The following is a 16,140-nucleotide window of genomic DNA, read 5'->3' on the forward strand; positions in this document are numbered from 1 at the left end:
GAAGGTAGCATTGGGGGTCAGAGTAATGGCTGTTCTCAAACATCTTTCCTATACCCCCTTGGTTTACTTCCTCTAACCACCAGGGGGCATGGTGTCAAAAGGACTCTTGGGGTAAGGGTGGCTGTAAAGGTAAGGTGATTCCCATTGGATTTGGCAGCCATGTGGTCCTTTTACTATTGGCTGTATGGACCATAACGTTCAAGGCTACATTGGTTTTCTTTAAGGATACTTTCACAAACACCTGTACCCCTTTAACTTACAGTGTCAGGAAAAGGGCATTTTATATGACTGCCTGGAGGTGGAGATAGATATACAGTCATAGCTCTTATTTGCCACATCTGGTTCCCCTGGCAGTGGGATCAGTACCTCCTTGCCCTGAAAAGGGATGGGTCATATTCAGCTGTCCAGCTAGCCAGGTGCTGGTGTATCCCAGAGCAGTTCATCCCAGGCATCCTTGAGCTATAGAAGGAGGTCCACGTGGGTCAGTGGGTGAGGGCTGGAGTTCCTGGGAGGATTGGGGACAACCATGCCAAACAAGGCAAAAGCCAGAGCCTGGTGCTGATTACCTGCCCCACTACTGCAGTGACATCCAGGAAGGTAGTTTATATTCCTGGGCAAGGCTTCAGACAGTCTCATCCTAGGTGGGTGTTTTCCTTAAGTAGGGAGTGGTTTGAAAACCAAAACCTCTGGCTCAGCCTGGACCCCATGCTTGATGTCCATTCTTTGGATGGCCAAAACAGTTTATGTATGGGGAAAAAACAAACCAAACAACAACAAAACGGAAAAACCAAGACAAACAAACAAACAGCTGCCCCACCTCCAGGATGTTGTTACTCTGGGTGTCAATATCCCTCAGGTTCAGAATACCTCCATCTGCATCCAGGCCTCAGACACAGCCACAGATGAAGGAGTGCAGACCCATGGAGAGGAAGGCTGCTAAGCCTGTATTGTACTTACGATGGGACCCACAGGTCACTGGGCTTAGGGAGAAGTCGCTGTAGTGTAGAAAGGGTGCTGGCAAGAGAGGATTTTTTTTTAAGGAACAGTTCAGGGGTAGCCCCCTTCCTACCTACCCTGATTTCCAGGTTAAGTATCTAGTGGGTCAAGGGGAAGGGGCAGAGATAGTGTGCTAGCAGACTGGGCGGGGAGCAGGCCTCTGTACTATTATGGGGTGGTGGTGGTGGTGGTGGTTCTGGTTTCAAAGGAACTGAGGGAGAAGGGCCTACCCTGGGTTCCAGAGCCACAGAAACACAGTTCTTTCATGAAGGCAGATTAGCCATGCGGACTTGCTGAATTTCAGCTATCCAGGACCTGTTTATCAGCTGGAGCAAAGATGCAAGGAGCTGCTCCATGTGGTGGCTCAGTGGTGCAGGTGAGTTGGCCTACCTAGACCAGTATAGCATCAATGTAGCCAACCCCTTCTGCTGGTGCTCAGACGGTGTGCCTCTGCGTGGAAGGGCAGGTGCCATAGGCCAAAACAGCACCACCCTGTGGACTTCAGCAGTAGTAGGTAGGGGCCAGGCTTGGCATGCCTTTGTAGCTGGGCCTAGTCCAGACAGAATGTTGAGGAGCCCAGCCTCCGCATTGCCTGGAGGGCATGACAGTCCTAGCAATTTCCTCCCCTATTTCAGGACCTGGTTCCACCAAGCCTGAGAAGTCAGCAGTGGGTTCCCATCTTACAACTTGGGGGCCCAAGGTCATAGAGTGAGCCAAGATTTAAAATCCAGTTCTCTGGCTCCCAACCCAGGGCAATTTCCTCTACTCAAAGCTGTCTCTGAAATACTGTGAGAACTGTATCTCTTTTGATCTTCTACTCGACCTAGAGAAGGAAGGACAGGGCTAAGTCCTGTTTAATAGCTACAGAGATAAAACCTTAGAGGCTAGTCGTTTGTCTGATATCATAGTGTGAATTCAAATGCACATTTGGGCCAGATATTAGTTGGAGAAGTGATGCTCTTACCCCACCTTGTCTTTAGGTCCTTTCCTGGCCGGGTTTCCCTGTCCTTCATCTAGTCCCCAATACGATTCAAAAGGGACCTGATAACACTAACAAAGACACCATAGTGACACTGACCGCCCAGATGCTGGGCTAGCCTCCTGTGGATGTTCGCTGGATGAAGGATTGAGAGGACATAAAAGACTACGACAGGGAAGGACTGGGATCTGTAGCAGGGCCTGGGACTGGTAATGCTCCCAGGCACCTTGAAGAAGGATGAGGGTCGCTGGACTGCAAAGAACAGAGCATTCTAATTAACTAGGTTCACTATAAGGGTAAATTGACCCACAACTCCACTCTCCATCTCTCCACACCTTCACCAGGGTGTTGAAATTGGCACCAACACCACCACGTGGGCCACACCCCACGACAGCGGCAAGTGTGAGGTGTTATCGAACAGCCTGAGCATGGACCCAGCGCTTCGCTGGGGTATACGGGTTTACGTGGCTTGAAAGGGACCGTCAGACCTTTCGCCCTGGCTGCGAGCCCAGGGCTCAGTGGGACTCAAATCATCCTCTGTCTTGCTTAATAAAACTGCTTTTTTTTTTTTCCTGACCCTGTGAGTCTTAATCTGTTTTTTTGTTTGTTTGCTTTTTGTTGTTGTTTTTTGGCGTCGCCATTTACTCCCCCCCCCCCCCGGCCCTATACTTATTCCAAGACCCACAAGCCAAGGTGGAGTCACTAGGAAATCCGGAGTGCGAGCCTAGTCCGGTGCTTCATTTCACAGACAGTAATCCGGAACAGGATTTGTGTCAGTGTCAAACGTCCCAAAGACGGGACCTATGACTCCGCCTTCTATTCTTTTGCTCAGCCTAGGGGCGTCGCCTCCCGGCTGTGGGCACCCTAGCCCTTGCCCCTTCCAAGGCTGACCACACCCCTTTCTCCTCTAGTCGAGCCTCCTGTGACCTAGTTCTCCGCTGTCCCTGAGCCCGTACTGGGAAAGCGTAGGTCTCAATATTAGCTTCCCTGCCTAACTTCTCTGCCTTCACCTTCACCTCTCTCCCTTCTCATTTACGCCCGCCCCTCGATCCCTTGGACCAAACTCCGAGTTTCCAGCACGCCTCCCGACTGTCTAATAAAGTTGGAGAGGACTTTCTCAAAACTACAATTCCCGGCATCCCCTATGAAAGAGCTCTCGCGAGTTGTAAGGAGACACGTACGCGGAAGGAGCCAGCAGAAGCAGGCGGCAGAGCTGGCGTAAAGGGAGCTAGTGGTAAAAGGACCTACGTGGTGGAGGGGTGGCGGGCAGGGTAGGGGTAGGGAACAGACCCTAAACGTAGGGCGGACTCGGAGGTCCTGTCCTGCTCTCCTCATGTCCAGGATTGTGTTGATTCCATAACCCTTGGCTCCGGGAAACTAACGTCTATTGGACAGACTCAGTTGTGGGGTCTAGAGGGTCAGCAGCCAGTCCTCGGAATCCAGAGATTTGGCACCAGTCGTCAGTCAGTACCGGCATTGTTGGAGCTTGTAAGCTCAGTGTTTGGCATGTCAAGGGAACCTGTCCTTTGTTTCGCTCTTTAGCACATGCAAGTAGTTGTAGGATTCATATTCAGCACCTAGAGGTGTTAGGATTGGTGCCCATCAAAGTAGATTGGTGTTTGTTCAGTACTTGGGACTCATCTTTAGGATTGAAATTAAATGCCCAGGGCTCACGCGAGGTTTGCGGTTACATATTCACCGCTGGGATGCAGGCGTTTGCCAGTCATTGGGATCAAGGCTTCAGAGTTTTGAGGTTTGGGGAACATTGGGTTCCCGAGTTTAGAGAATTTGTTCATGGCCAAAGGGAAGTCTTTAGAGATAAAAGGGTGGGATGCAGGTTTTTGTAGGCAATTGAGTTCTGGATTGGGATGAAATTTGTGGTGGTGGAAGGGAGTGTACTATACTTTTGAGTTTACATCCCAGGATTGGACTATATGTTGCAGTTTGGGGTGTGTGGTCTGAGTGTAATTTTCTTCTATTGGGGTTTGAGGTTTAGGTAGCAGTCTCCATCATGCTTAAGGCTGTGATTCTCATCGGAGGCCCTCAAAAGGGTGAGGAGTGGGGGAGGGGGAGGAGGCTGGGGCGGTAGGTGGGGTTGGGACAGAAGGAAGTAGGAGGCTAAAGTGTTCTCCTCTCCTCTCTCAGGGACTCGCTTCAGGCCTTTGTCTTTTGAGGTGCCCAAACCACTGTTTCCTGTGGCAGGCGTCCCTATGATCCAGCACCATATAGAGGCCTGTGCCCAGGTAACCCTATAGGTTCTCCTGTCGTGCTACACTTCCGTCTCTTTCATGCTGTGTGTCTTCCCTTTCCCAGCCATGATCTTACCCCACCAGGTATAACTCCAAGGGCTGTCATTCACAGGTATGTGTGTGAATGGACTTCTTCAGGTGGTGCAGGGAAGCTAGCCCTGTTGACTTCCTTGCCTCCTGCTGCTTAGATTTCACACGTAGTTTTACGGTGTGGAATGTGACTTCAGGCAGGGATCTTAAAAGATCATTTAGAGCCATGGCATGGGGGCCCTTATTGATAATAAAGCATGGAGTTCATGCTGTAGCTCACTCATTCTCTTCATCGCTCTGTTATTGGGATAGGTGAGGTTTGAGTATGAGTCCAGTCTCCCTGCTGTGACCTGGAGCAAGCAAAATTTATACCTTCTTTGAGCTCTGGTTTTCTTATCTCTAAAGGAGAGATTAGACCTCCTCTGTAGAGTGGCAAAGCTATAAAGTACCTCATTCAGTGCCCTCGGTATACCCTCATCTTGTGCTGGTTTCAAACTCAGAGTAATATATGATGGGAGATTGTTCAGTTGCTACAGTGCTGGCTCACAGAAACACCCTTATAAAGAAGCAGTCATGGTGATGGACACTTGCAGTCCCACACTGAGGAGGTAGAGAGAGGAAGGTGCCTGGGGCTTACTGGCCAGCCAGTCAATCCTAATCATTAGGCCCCAGACTCCAATGAGAGACCCCCCCAAACACACACACACACACACACACACACACACACACACACACACAAAACAACAATAAAGTAGACTGCTCCTGAAGAAAGACCCAAGATTGACCTTGACCTTTGACCTCCAGGCGTGTGTACCCACGTATGCATGCACCCACATACATGAGCTACAGACATAGCTCAGAGATGGAGCACTTGTCTAGTATGTGTAAGGTCTTGGGTTCAGTCCCCAGTACTGAGTGAGAAAGAGGCAGGCCTGGAGAAGGAAAGGGAAAAGGATGACTGGATGATAAGTTAATGTCACTTGGTAGATAAAGTCATTCTTAGAGTGGCTTCCAGTTCAGGTGCATGGGAGAATATTAAAAAAATGGAAAGACCTGACGCAGAGAGTTCTTCTCACTTCTGCATTGTCCAAAGGAGAGGCAGGCCACAAGGGTTGATTGCCCAGGATATGCAGCTGAAACTGAACTTGTAGCCTCTGGACTTGTGGACCAGTACCAAGATCTTCCCAGTTCCCATCGAAATTTTCTCTCCCAACCTCTTCTCTTGTCCTAGGTCCCTGGGATGCAGGAGGTTCTGCTCATTGGCTTCTACCAGCCTGATGAGGCCCTCACCCAGTTCCTAGAAGCTGCCCAGCAGGAGTTTAACCTTCCAGTCAGGTGTTTGAACGTGTGTGTGTGTGTGTGTGTGTGTGTGTGTGTGTGTGTGTATTTTTTATATAGGTATATACATACGTACATGTGTAAACATGCATACATATCTGAGTCTCAAAGTTCTTGGGAATGGGTTGAGTCAGTATTCTCCATACCCAAAGGATTCATATTTTGGGCATCAGAATTGCTTAATATGAGATTTCTCTGTAGGCCTTGACCAGAAGTACTGACAAGGGCAGAGAGGGGTTTTGGGGGAGGGTATACAAGGGTATTGGGGGAGGGTGTGACGTGTGCCCTGACTCATGGTGTCTCACTGAGCTGGCTGGGGTTTCTGGGGACAGGTACCTGCAGGAGTTTGCTCCCCTTGGCACAGGGGGTGGTCTCTACCATTTTCGGGACCAGATCCTGGCTGGGGCGCCTGAGGCATTCTTCGTGCTCAATGCTGACGTCTGCTCTGACTTCCCCTTGAATGCTATGTTGGATGCTCACAGACGCCAGCGTCACCCTTTCTTACTCCTCGGCACCACAGTAAGAGGGCTGTGAGGGCTGAAGGCTGTAGAGAGGCTGGGGCCACTCTAGGTCTTGGAGTAGGAGCGGGTGTTGGGAGGGAGATGTGCTTCCCCGACGGGAATGGAGGTGTCATTGGCAACCCTGAGCCCTTTGGTTGCTGGGAAGTAGGGAGAGGGAGGGCAGCTGTCAGCTCTTGACTCTGCTGAAGGCCTGTCAGTGTCAGAGCTTCGTGCCAGGTGCTAGAGGGGAAGGAAAGGAAGGAAGAGAAAACAGCCTTGGCTGCCCTGGAGAAGGCAGGTCACTGTCTTGGATATGTTTGTCTCAGGCTAACAGGACACAATCCCTCAACTACGGCTGCATCGTTGAGAATCCACAGACACATGAGGTGAGAGCAGAATGGGGGCTGGGTACCGCTCTGTAAGATCAGCCCCATACCCTACACCTTTAGAGAATACTGAGAACACCTTAAGGTGGGGCCCATCATGTCAAACAGATAGGACAGTTTGTGTGCCATTGCTCCTACCCCTCCCTGATTAATTATCTTGTAACCCTTTAAGAGAGACTGACAGGGAGGGGTGCCAGTTCATTTCTGTAGGTGTGCTGTTTTAATAAATGTATGCATGGGAACACAAAAGAGGGGCCCAGCAATAGCCTAAGGTGTGTGTGTGGGGGGGGGGGCGGCAGGGTTTCCTTCAGGAGAGGGGTGGAGATGAAGCAGACTGAGGGTTTTGCAGGCAGAGAGAACAGTTTGTGCAAAGACAGGCAGGAAGTACATGGTGCCCCATAATTATTGAGATGGGAACATAGTCCCTAAGGCAAGAGGGGCATTGTCCCTGTTTGTGAGAATCCCTGCCCCTGAAACTCACTGACTTTGACACAAAAACAATTTTATTTTGTTCATAGTTTAATATATATAAAACATATATGTAATGTACCTATGTGTGCATATGTACATATGCAGTTTTGAGGCAGGCACCAGCTAGACATGAGAGACACAGAATCACAGAACACCTCTCCGGAAACCAGGTCTAGCAGGAAAAAGAGTCAGAAGCCAATCCTTGGAAATGGCACAGTGGCCTAGGTGAGGTATGGCCAGAGGTCAGGGGTGACAGGCCTGAATAGCCAAGTGGAGCTGGCAGGAGAGGACTGGGGAGTAAGGATGTCAACTGGGTTGCAAAAGGTGTGTTTCTCAGAGGAAGAGGTGGGGAAGGACATTCTAGTGGCCTGGAGTTTTGCTCCTGAAATACTGGGAGTTAGTTAGAGCAGGTCGCCCCTCTGGGAGCATAAAGCCAGGTAGGGGCAAGGTGTGAGCTACCCTTTGGGAAGTTGTCCCTGTCAATAGATGGGCCTGGAAATGAGAGTATGCGATTGTGTTGGTGGCAGTGGTCTGCCCTCCACTATACATTCTGCCGTCACTTCCTTAGGTCCTGCACTATGTGGAGAAACCCAGCACATTTATCAGTGACATCATCAACTGTGGCATCTACCTTTTCTCCCCAGAAGCCCTGAAGCCTCTTCGGGATGTTTTCCAGCGAAATCAGCAGGATAGGCAACTGTGAGGCAGGCTCCATGACCCTGTGACCCAACCCCAAACATCCTAGACCCAGATCCCTGCCCCCTGCCAGGCTCTGCAGGTTCTATGTCACCCTGATCCACATCTCTCCCTTTGCCCTTTCCCACTGTCATCTCTAGCTAGTCTCCCTAAGTCCCTCCCCTTCAAACCTCATTCTGACCCTCTTCCTTACACACCCCAGCTCCTCCTCTGTCACCGCCTGCCCATTCCCCTTCTGGTCCATTTCTCTCCAGCCCTGGGTGTCCCACAGACATCTTTCAGAACAGACGGCAACACACACTTGGGTGCACATTTGCTCAAGTGTGTGTGAGCGCGCGCACGCGCGCACACACACACACACACACACACACACTCTCTCTCAGGCTGCCCAGAGCCCTGCTTGTTCATGTGAGGTTTATCCAAAGCCTGAAAGCTTGCTACTAGGCTTCCCCCATCCAGCTCCCATCTCATGCCTCATTCATTTGCTGACAACCATTTCTCACTCCACCATGTCTCTGCTTCTCCCCATCTCTCCTGGCTTCTTTGTCTCTGTTTCCGCTGAGCTGGCATCTCTACCATCTCTTTCCCCCCCTCTCTGTGACTGTCTCTGCCCTCACCAGCTGCCTTGCTCTGGGGTGAGTTTGTTTTGTTGTGTCATCCAGTGAGGGAGTGGGAGGTAAATGGCGGGGGTGGGGGCGGTGGGCATGAGCAGGGATGGGAGGAGTGGGGTCCAGGCCTGGGGCTCCCCTGGTGAAAGCCATTTATCCAGGATAGTAGAAGGGGTGCCTAGGATTTGGATAGACCTTGATAGAGGAGCCAAGCTAGAGGAGGACTTGAAGAGGTGGCGAAAGTCCCTTCAGTTCCTTCCTGGAGAGACCCCATATTCAGTCTCAGCTAGGGAACTGATGTCTCCTCCTTTCCTGGCCAGAGAGGAATCTCCAGGCTCATGGCCTGGGGCAGGGACCATCCGACTGGAGCAGGATGTATTCTCAGCCCTGGCTGGGCAGGGCCAAATCTATGTGCACCTCACCGATGGTATCTGGAGCCAGATCAAGTCTGCAGGGTATGTGGGCGGCTGGGGAAGAGCCTGTCCGTGCCTCTGATCTTGAGGCTCTAAGAGTGTGGCATTGGGATGGTAGGCACAGGTCCTTCTGGACCCTGATGCCTCACCCCCTTTTTGGTCCCCAGCTCAGCCCTCTATGCCTCCCGCCTCTATCTGGGCCGATACCAGATCACTCACCCAGAACGGCTGGCCAAGCACACTCCAGGGGGCCCACGAATCAGAGGTACACAGCCCAGCCCAGCCCAGCCCAGCCCATTATTACCCTTTACTCTCCCATGCCCTTGGAGCCTACACTCTTCACCTTAGGGGCAGAAGCGAAGGCTCACTCTCTTCCCTTCCCTGTCCACATGTGTTTGGGGGAACCTGCCCCCAGGTTGTTTCTTCTGCTTCTAGGAAACGTTTACATCCATCCAACTGCTAAAGTGGCCCCATCAGCTGTGGTGAGATCTGGTCCCAACCTCAGGGAGAAGCTGTTGGGATTGGTGGGGATTCCCAGGGACTCAGCTTGGGTGCTGGTCTGTGTCTTTGCTTTTATACACCTGTTGTGTGGCCTTGAGCACCCTCACATCCCCGCACTCTCATGGTATGATGGTCCTCTCCACAGCTGGGCCCCAATGTCTCCATTGGGAAGGGGGTGACTTTGGGCGAGGGTGTGCGTCTGCGAGAGAGCATTGTCCTCCACGGAGCCACTTTGCAGGTAGGTAGGAACCAGGCACACAGTAGTGTGTGGTACCCAAAAAGCTGAGGGGGGAGGGCCCAGTTATGCCTCCAAGGTGAGAGGGGTGGACCCAGCCCCAGGCTCTGTATCTCCCTTCCACACATTCTTGTGCCTGCCTCCCATTTCACTCACCTTGAACCACCCTACTTGACAGGAGCACACCTGTGTCCTTCACAGCATCGTGGGCTGGGGAAGCACTGTGGGGCGCTGGGCCCGTGTAGAGGGGACGCCCAATGACCCCAATCCCAATGACCCCCGAGCTCGCATGGACAGTGAGAGCCTCTTCAAGGATGGAAAGCTACTTCCTGCCATAACTATCCTGGGTATGGTTTGTTGGGGAGGAGGGAGGGGGGTTAGGGGGAAGAGTTGGGAAGCTTCACAAGTGATATCTAAGGGAACATTCGTTCTTGTATATATTGTGTGTGTGCGTGCGTGCGTGCGTGCGTGTGTGTGTGCATGTGTGTGTGTATTATTCTTTCAGCAAGTGTGTGTGTGTGTGTGTGTGTGTGTGTGTGTGTGTGTGTGTGTGTTATTCTTTCAGCAAACATTTACCAAGATCCAACCATGTACCCGGCCTGAATGAGTTACTGGGAGATGGGACCAGGGACACAGATGGGCAGGGAGGGCTTCCCCCTTGATGGCCTAGCCAAGGGCCCAGCTCCCTATCACCTCTCATGGCCTCCTTGCTCCTGGTGCCCTCATCCATGCTTCAGGCTGCCGTGTCCGGATCCCTGCTGAGGTGCTCATCTTAAACTCGATTGTTCTGCCACACAAGGAGCTGAGTCGAAGCTTCACCAACCAAATCATCCTGTGAGGGTGCTACATAAAGGCCCCCAGGACTCCTGCCCACTCTCCTTAGGGCTGCTGCCTGCCTGGCCATCTCTGTCCAGAAAGGATCTGAGGAAGCCAAGCCAGGCAGAATCTTCCCTTTGCAAGGAGCCACCAAAGGGAGCCACCTGTGTGTGGTGTGTGTGTGTGTGTGTGTGTGTGTGTGTGTGTGGCAAGGGACGTCTGGCCTCCCTCTCCACTCCCAAATAAACCCCTCTGAACCTTGGAGCCAGCTTGGACTCCCGCTTGTGCCTGGGCTGGGGGTGGAGGTGCAAGAGGGGCAGCTGAGCCAGACCCCCCCACATTAGCATTTAAATTGGAGTCGTTGCTGCTGGCTCATGAATAATGAATCCTGGTAAATCCCCCCCTCCCACTGCCTCGGCCTTCTGCACTAGCTGCTTTAGAGGAAGGCCCTCCAGGCTCCCTGGCCTGCTGGCCCCCCTGACCTTCGCCCTGTTTGCCTGCCTCCCTGGGCCTGGCTCTATAGAACTGGGAAAACTGAAGGATTTCAGTGGGCACACTTGCTGGGAGGCTTGGGCCCAGGCTGAACACCCAGCAGCCTGCTCTCCTCAGCTCCTGCCAAGACCCAGCCCTGGCCTGTTTAACGCTTTGCCAGCTCCATCTGCTCCCAGACTGGCTTTGGGGAGTTGGGGGTTTTGCCCCTTCCCAAGGGCCTCCCAGGCTCTGTCTCCCACTCCTCTGGCAGAGGTCTCTGCTCTGGGAGATGCCTTGTTACCTTTTGGCAGCCTGATACCTTCTGGTAGGTCCAGCCCTGCTCTTCTCACATCTCTCATGTTTGCCCATGACCCCAGTGTGCCCCTCTTGGCACCCCCCTTTCCACAGCTGTGGGTGCTGAGCTTAGTTGCCAGATGAGCTGGTAATGATCGTAATCTGCTAATTGAGAGGAATCTAATTACCCGAAGAGAATAGGGGGGCAGGGTTTGGGTGGGAGGCAGGAGGGGGTCCTGGCAGGCAGCTTGGGTGGCAGGCAGCAGGGTATTGGGGCCTTGTTGTCAACACCAGGGCCTGGGACAGAGCCCAGGACATCATAGTTTCCTAGGCAGGCTGTTAGAAAGATATACGAAAGCTAGACCAAAGCTGACCTGGGGACTGGCCTACATATGACCTCCCAGGTCCCCGAAGCTGGGAGATAGCCATGGGAGATGGCCCAGAGTCTTAGCCATCCTAACCTGTAACCTGCGTCTCCTCGGCCCCTTTTCTTGGTTTCTTCCCAACCTGCCTCCAGTAGAGACCTATCATCACCATCCGCAGAGGGTTGCAGACCCACTCAGCCTGGGGTCACCTCCCTAAGGAAGGGGCTAGGAGAGGGCTGGACCACAGGGCCAAGCTCTGGGTCCCTTTCCTCTCCTCCCCCTGTCCTGACCCTTCTGTTCCAAGTGGTTGGCAGAGGCCATGGCAGCTCCATCATAAATATGATAATTTAATTATTTTCTCAGCAAAACACCGTGAAATCCAATAAGTCTGTGTCAGGCCCTGGCCCCCGGGACCCCCCTCCTAGACCCAGTGGGGGTGGAGACATGATGGCAAGAGGCACTAGAAGGGGAAAGGGTCAGTGTTTGAAGGTGGGGTGGGGCAGGGAAGTTGAACCCTTCAAAACATTCCCCAGGCTGGGAGGGGGGGTCACAAGTACAAAGTGTCTTAACGGTGAGGGGTGATCTCCCCCACTTCTCCCTAGCACTGGGAGAAGCCAAAGCCCCATCTGTCTAAGGGGGCACTCACAGCCCACGATGTGGGAGCACTCTGCCTCAAGAGGTAGCAGGGAGCCCCCTTGTCTGCTACACTGGGACCCTGCACCCAACCTTGGTCTCATGGAGGTATAGGTGTAGGAGGGTGCTGGCTCAGGGATGGGTTAGAGAAGGGAGAAAGCAAAAGGAACTGTGGTGGGAAGTGGGGGAGGGAGAAGGGGGAGGGATGCGGGGGAGGGGTGTGCTCCTGCCATTAGTGCTTTTTTTTTTTTTTCCAGTTTCCATAAAAAGATTATTCTGTAAAATCAGCGAAGGGGAGCGAGTTGGGGGCCGGGGAGGGGGGGGTAAGTCCCTGGCATCAAGCTGAATGGGGTGACAGGGGAGGAGAGCTGAGGACAGGGACTGAGTATGGAGAAAAATTTGGATGGGCTTCAGGAGCAAGCAAGAGAGAGCAAGCCAAGAACATTGAGTGGGGCTGGAGGAGGCAGTGCCCTCACTCATGTCCCTTTGCTGGGGTTGCCCAGGGCCCAATCCTACCTCTATCTTAGTCCCTTCCCCTGGCACTTAGCAGCCATTATGGGGGAGCAGATTGCGGCCCCCTCCCCCTTGCTGGGAAGCAGGCACAGCTGGGGCCCGCTACATCTGCCGCATCAGCACGGAACACAGCTGGGTGTGCCCAGAGCCATGCTCCCCAAAACACAAAGGGGGTGGGAACCAAGGAGAGCCCAGACCCCTGAGATAGACACACTGACACCTCTGCCAACAGACACTCCTCAAAGTGAAGCAACACCCACCAACACACGCTCCCTCGTGTGCAGAGACTGAGAACTGGCAAACACGCAATTACCCAGCCCCGCCTGCCACCCCCGCTCCCCTCCCGCAGCCCCCTCTCTTTCCCTTCCTTCTCCCTAAGGCTGCTTTCTGTCGCCAAGGCCATCTCTGAATTGTCCTAGGCTAGGTCTGGGGGAGCAGGGGTTTCATTGGCACTAAGAACACCCTTCTACTAGGGCAAGAGACGGCAAGGAATGCCTCGGGGTCCTGAGGGCTCACCCTGAGAAGCAACTTACCCTTTTTCCAAGATTACACCCCTCCCCATAAGGAGGCCTACCCTCAGACAGGAGGGGTCTCCATGCCAGTGGACCACCAATGACCCATCCCTGTGGCTCGCCTGTGTTCCACCGGCCACCGCAAGGAGGCGCTGTGTGCTCTCAGCATCTCCAGACCTGTTCTGAGCAGCTCCAGGGGCCAGCCTCTGCCAAACCTATTATCCAGTGGTCCTCTACCCTCCTCAGTTCATCGCTTGGTTTAGCTCCGCCACCCCGGGCGTGTGTGGGGTGTAGGATTCTTTCCATGACAGAAAAGTCCTCCTTCCCAGAACGGATGATCAAGAGTTTCTTCTTTCTCCTTTCCTAGTTAATAGCCCCTGATTAAACCTGCCTCCTCGAAGATCTCATTTCCCTGCTCGTCTCCTTGGCCGGGCGTCTTGCCCTCAACTCTCCTCCCTGCCCCCTTCCATCATCCCACACGGCGCCCACCCCCCACTCCCCATGCCCCTCAGAGCTTTAATCCCTCCTGCTGCCGTGCTGCCTTATCTGCTCCCAGCAGCTTTGCTGCTGCAAAGCCCTCTCCCCCTCCTACTCGGGATCTTCTCTCTCTCCTTCCTGCTCTCTCTGCTCTCTGACCAGCGCCCCCTCCTGCCTAGCCTCTCTGTCACTCAGCCCCCTATCCCGAAGCTCCCTGGCTGGCACCAGATCTGTACTTGATGGCCCTCTCTCCAGCCTCAGCTTAGAATCTGTAGACTGCCCGCCCACTCCCACTCTTTCTCGTCTATCTCAAGCCTCTCCACTGACCCCGCAAACTTCGTGGGTTTCTGGCCGGTCAGGATTTGTATCTTCTTCCTGGCCTCCCTTTCCACGTCCCCTCCCTAGCTCCTCCGGATTCCTCTAATCTTGAACCCCAACCTTTCCATTCCTGGTGACCAACGACCTTCTCTTGAGAATACCCAAATAGGGATAGATGGTGTGAGTGAAAAACAGAGGAGCACGCGCTTCCCTGGGATAGCCCAGGGAGAGCCCTGTGGGGGTTCAGAGAGTACTGGTGACAATGGGGGCAGGGCCTGACGGTGGGACGCTAACCCTCTTCAGTTGCCTCAGATCACGTCCGGGCCTCCCCATCCCCCTTCGCCGGGACTCTCATTAACCGCTTCTCCTGCCTCGTCCGTGGCATAAATAACCCAGATAAATCAGCCGCCATCCGCCCCCCGCCCCTCGGCCCCCGCACAGCCCGTTTGTCACCGCTGCTCACTCGCCAGCCAGGCCTGGCCGGGCCAGCGCCGCCCGACCCCCATCCTTGCCCCCTTCCCGCCCACATCTGTCCCACACTGGTTTCCCACCCCATGGTCATCACCAGGTCCAGGTTTCTGAGCTGGGGTGAGTGGCAAGAAGGTGTCCCTTGGGATCAGGAGGCTGGGGATTCGATCTATAGAATGCTCCTTAAGAGTTCAAAGGTTGTATAGTTTATGTATGGAGCCAGCTACCCTGCGGTGGAGTCAGGAGCCCACAAATGACACGAAGGAGCAGAAACAGCTTCCTTTGGGGGCGTCCCTGGGCTATGAAGAGGTTCCCTGACAGCTCTTCAGGTTGAGTCCTGGGAGGCTTGGGTCCCCCCTTGGGGACATTTTGCTCAAGTAAAAACTCTAAGCATCCTTCCAGCACCCTTAGGCTAATTCATCCTGCTCTCCCTGTGGCCTCCACCCCTTTCCCGGCATGCCTAGCCCGGTGTATTCTAACCTTTGCCTCCCTCTCTTGCTACCCTTCTCTTTCCCAGTTTCAGAAAGCCTAATTCGTATCTCAGGGCAGGGAGAATTGGGCTGTGAACAAATCTGAGAAATGGGGATAACTGAAGAGCCCGAGTGGGGCTCACATCTGCCTGAACCGAAAACCCTCCCCACACATCCAGTTCTGGGATCCCTAGAAGCCCCTCCCAGTTGCTCACAGCCCGCTTTGGTCCAGGCCAGCTCCCTTCAACCCTGTTTCCCCTCCCTGTAAGGGGCAGCTGGTCTCCAGGGAATGGGTGAGAGAAAAACAGGGAGGGGCTGAGGGAGCTTGGGCGCAGGGCTGGGGGTGGGGGGTGGGGAAGAAACTGGGCCGGGCCCCAGGGACCAGCTGGGCAATGAGCCGGGGAAGCAGCCGGGAGGCTAAATGAGGGAGATTATCACCCAACTGCAGCCGGGCAGAGAAGGAGGCAGGCAGGGAAGCAGGGAGAGGGGGGAGAGGGGACAGGGCCAGAGGCGAAGGGGGTGTGGAGGGATAGGAAGAGGGCCAGAAGGGGCTGGGGAGGAGTGAGTGGAAAACACCAAGAGATGGGCTGGAAGGATGGGGGCCCCCCCACGGAGCATAACCAGATTCCTAGAGGCCTGGGAGACTGGATTGTAGGGGCTTGGGGACAATTAGAGACAGCTGGCCACCGGGCAATGGTGGGAGTCTGCATGCAACAAACTACTGCTTCATTCCAGTGGCCTGGAGTTCCCCCACAGTCCCCCTCCCCTTCAGTGACCACCCAATCTCCTTCCTTTTAGAGGTGGAAGAAACCCTGCTGACCTGAAAGGGGGAAGAGGGTGTTATCCGGGCTCGTGATGGAGGCCAGTGTGCGGTGGAGACGGCTTGACCCTGAGATCTCAGCAGACAGCAGACAAGGTGTCAGAGGGACAGCAGTGGGTGCTGGGGAGAGATTGGGGGGCAGATCCCACTTTCTTGGCAGAGCCCCAGACTGAAGTAACCTTAAAAAAGCAATTAAATCACCTTTTTAAAAAACCCAGTAAAGAAAAATCGATATTGGGAGAAAAGGGAAGCCAGGGAAGGAAAGGAGGAATGGTGTGTGTGGCTCGGGGTGGTGTGGGGTGGGGGTGGGGACTGTGGAAGGGTCTGGGAGTCGAACAGGGAGGGGAGAGTATGGGAGAGCACTGCTGGGGTAGGGGGTAGAGAGGGAGCTGTCTGTGGTCACTTGGACCCTTGCATAGGAGCTCAGCACCTCTGCCAGTGCCGACTCTACTTTCTCCTGCTGTGTCCCAGCAAGAAGCCACACCTGAACCTGTCCCCAGAGGTCTTATCTCCCCAGCTTTGGGAGCCCGCTGACCTAGACTCATGGGAAGCTTGTGGGTGAACCCAGCTGGGAGGCCTTG

General features: G+C 53.9%; 1 protein-coding gene across 5 annotated transcripts; it reads left to right on the forward strand.

Annotated features, from left to right (window-relative positions):
- Positions 1-2,877: 2,877 nt before the first annotated feature.
- Positions 2,878-15,713, forward strand: Gmppa (GDP-mannose pyrophosphorylase A). 5 transcript variants are annotated; one of them, XM_035441045.1, is made up of 14 exons: positions 2,879-3,209; positions 3,317-3,463; positions 3,966-4,026; positions 4,121-4,218; positions 5,486-5,589; positions 5,925-6,111; positions 6,419-6,478; positions 7,518-7,648; positions 8,574-8,708; positions 8,834-8,931; positions 9,102-9,148; positions 9,313-9,405; positions 9,581-9,749; positions 10,140-10,486. In XM_035441045.1, the coding sequence occupies exons 3-14, from the start codon at positions 3,987-3,989 to the stop codon at positions 10,238-10,240; spliced, it is 1,263 nt and encodes a 420-aa protein (XP_035296936.1). In that variant the 5' UTR covers positions 2,879-3,209; positions 3,317-3,463; positions 3,966-3,986; the 3' UTR covers positions 10,241-10,486. The 5 variants fall into 5 exon arrangements, with proteins under 5 accessions (XP_035296938.1, XP_035296936.1, XP_027253111.1 ...); XM_035441047.1 differs by lacking the exons at positions 3,317-3,463; positions 10,140-10,486 and adding an exon at positions 15,538-15,713 and having other exon boundaries at positions 2,878-3,209; XM_027397310.2 differs by lacking the exon at positions 3,317-3,463.
- The last annotated feature ends 427 nt before the right edge of the window (positions 15,714-16,140 follow it).

Source organism: Cricetulus griseus, chromosome 2 (assembly GCF_003668045.3).
Source record: "Cricetulus griseus strain 17A/GY chromosome 2, alternate assembly CriGri-PICRH-1.0, whole genome shotgun sequence".
Lineage (NCBI taxonomy): Eukaryota > Metazoa > Chordata > Mammalia > Rodentia > Cricetidae > Cricetulus > Cricetulus griseus.

Bases quoted from the DNA above. Each gene is read 5' to 3' on its own strand.
- Gmppa (XM_035441045.1), top strand. From the start codon at position 3,987: ATGCTTAAGGCTGTGATTCTCATCGGAGGCCCTCAAAAGG. The intron at 5,590-5,924 runs GTGTTTGAACGT...TTCTGGGGACAG, and splicing joins GAGTTTAACCTTCCAGTCAG to GTACCTGCAGGAGTTTGCTC. The intron at 7,649-8,573 runs GTGAGGCAGGCT...TTTCCTGGCCAG, and splicing joins AATCAGCAGGATAGGCAACT to AGAGGAATCTCCAGGCTCAT.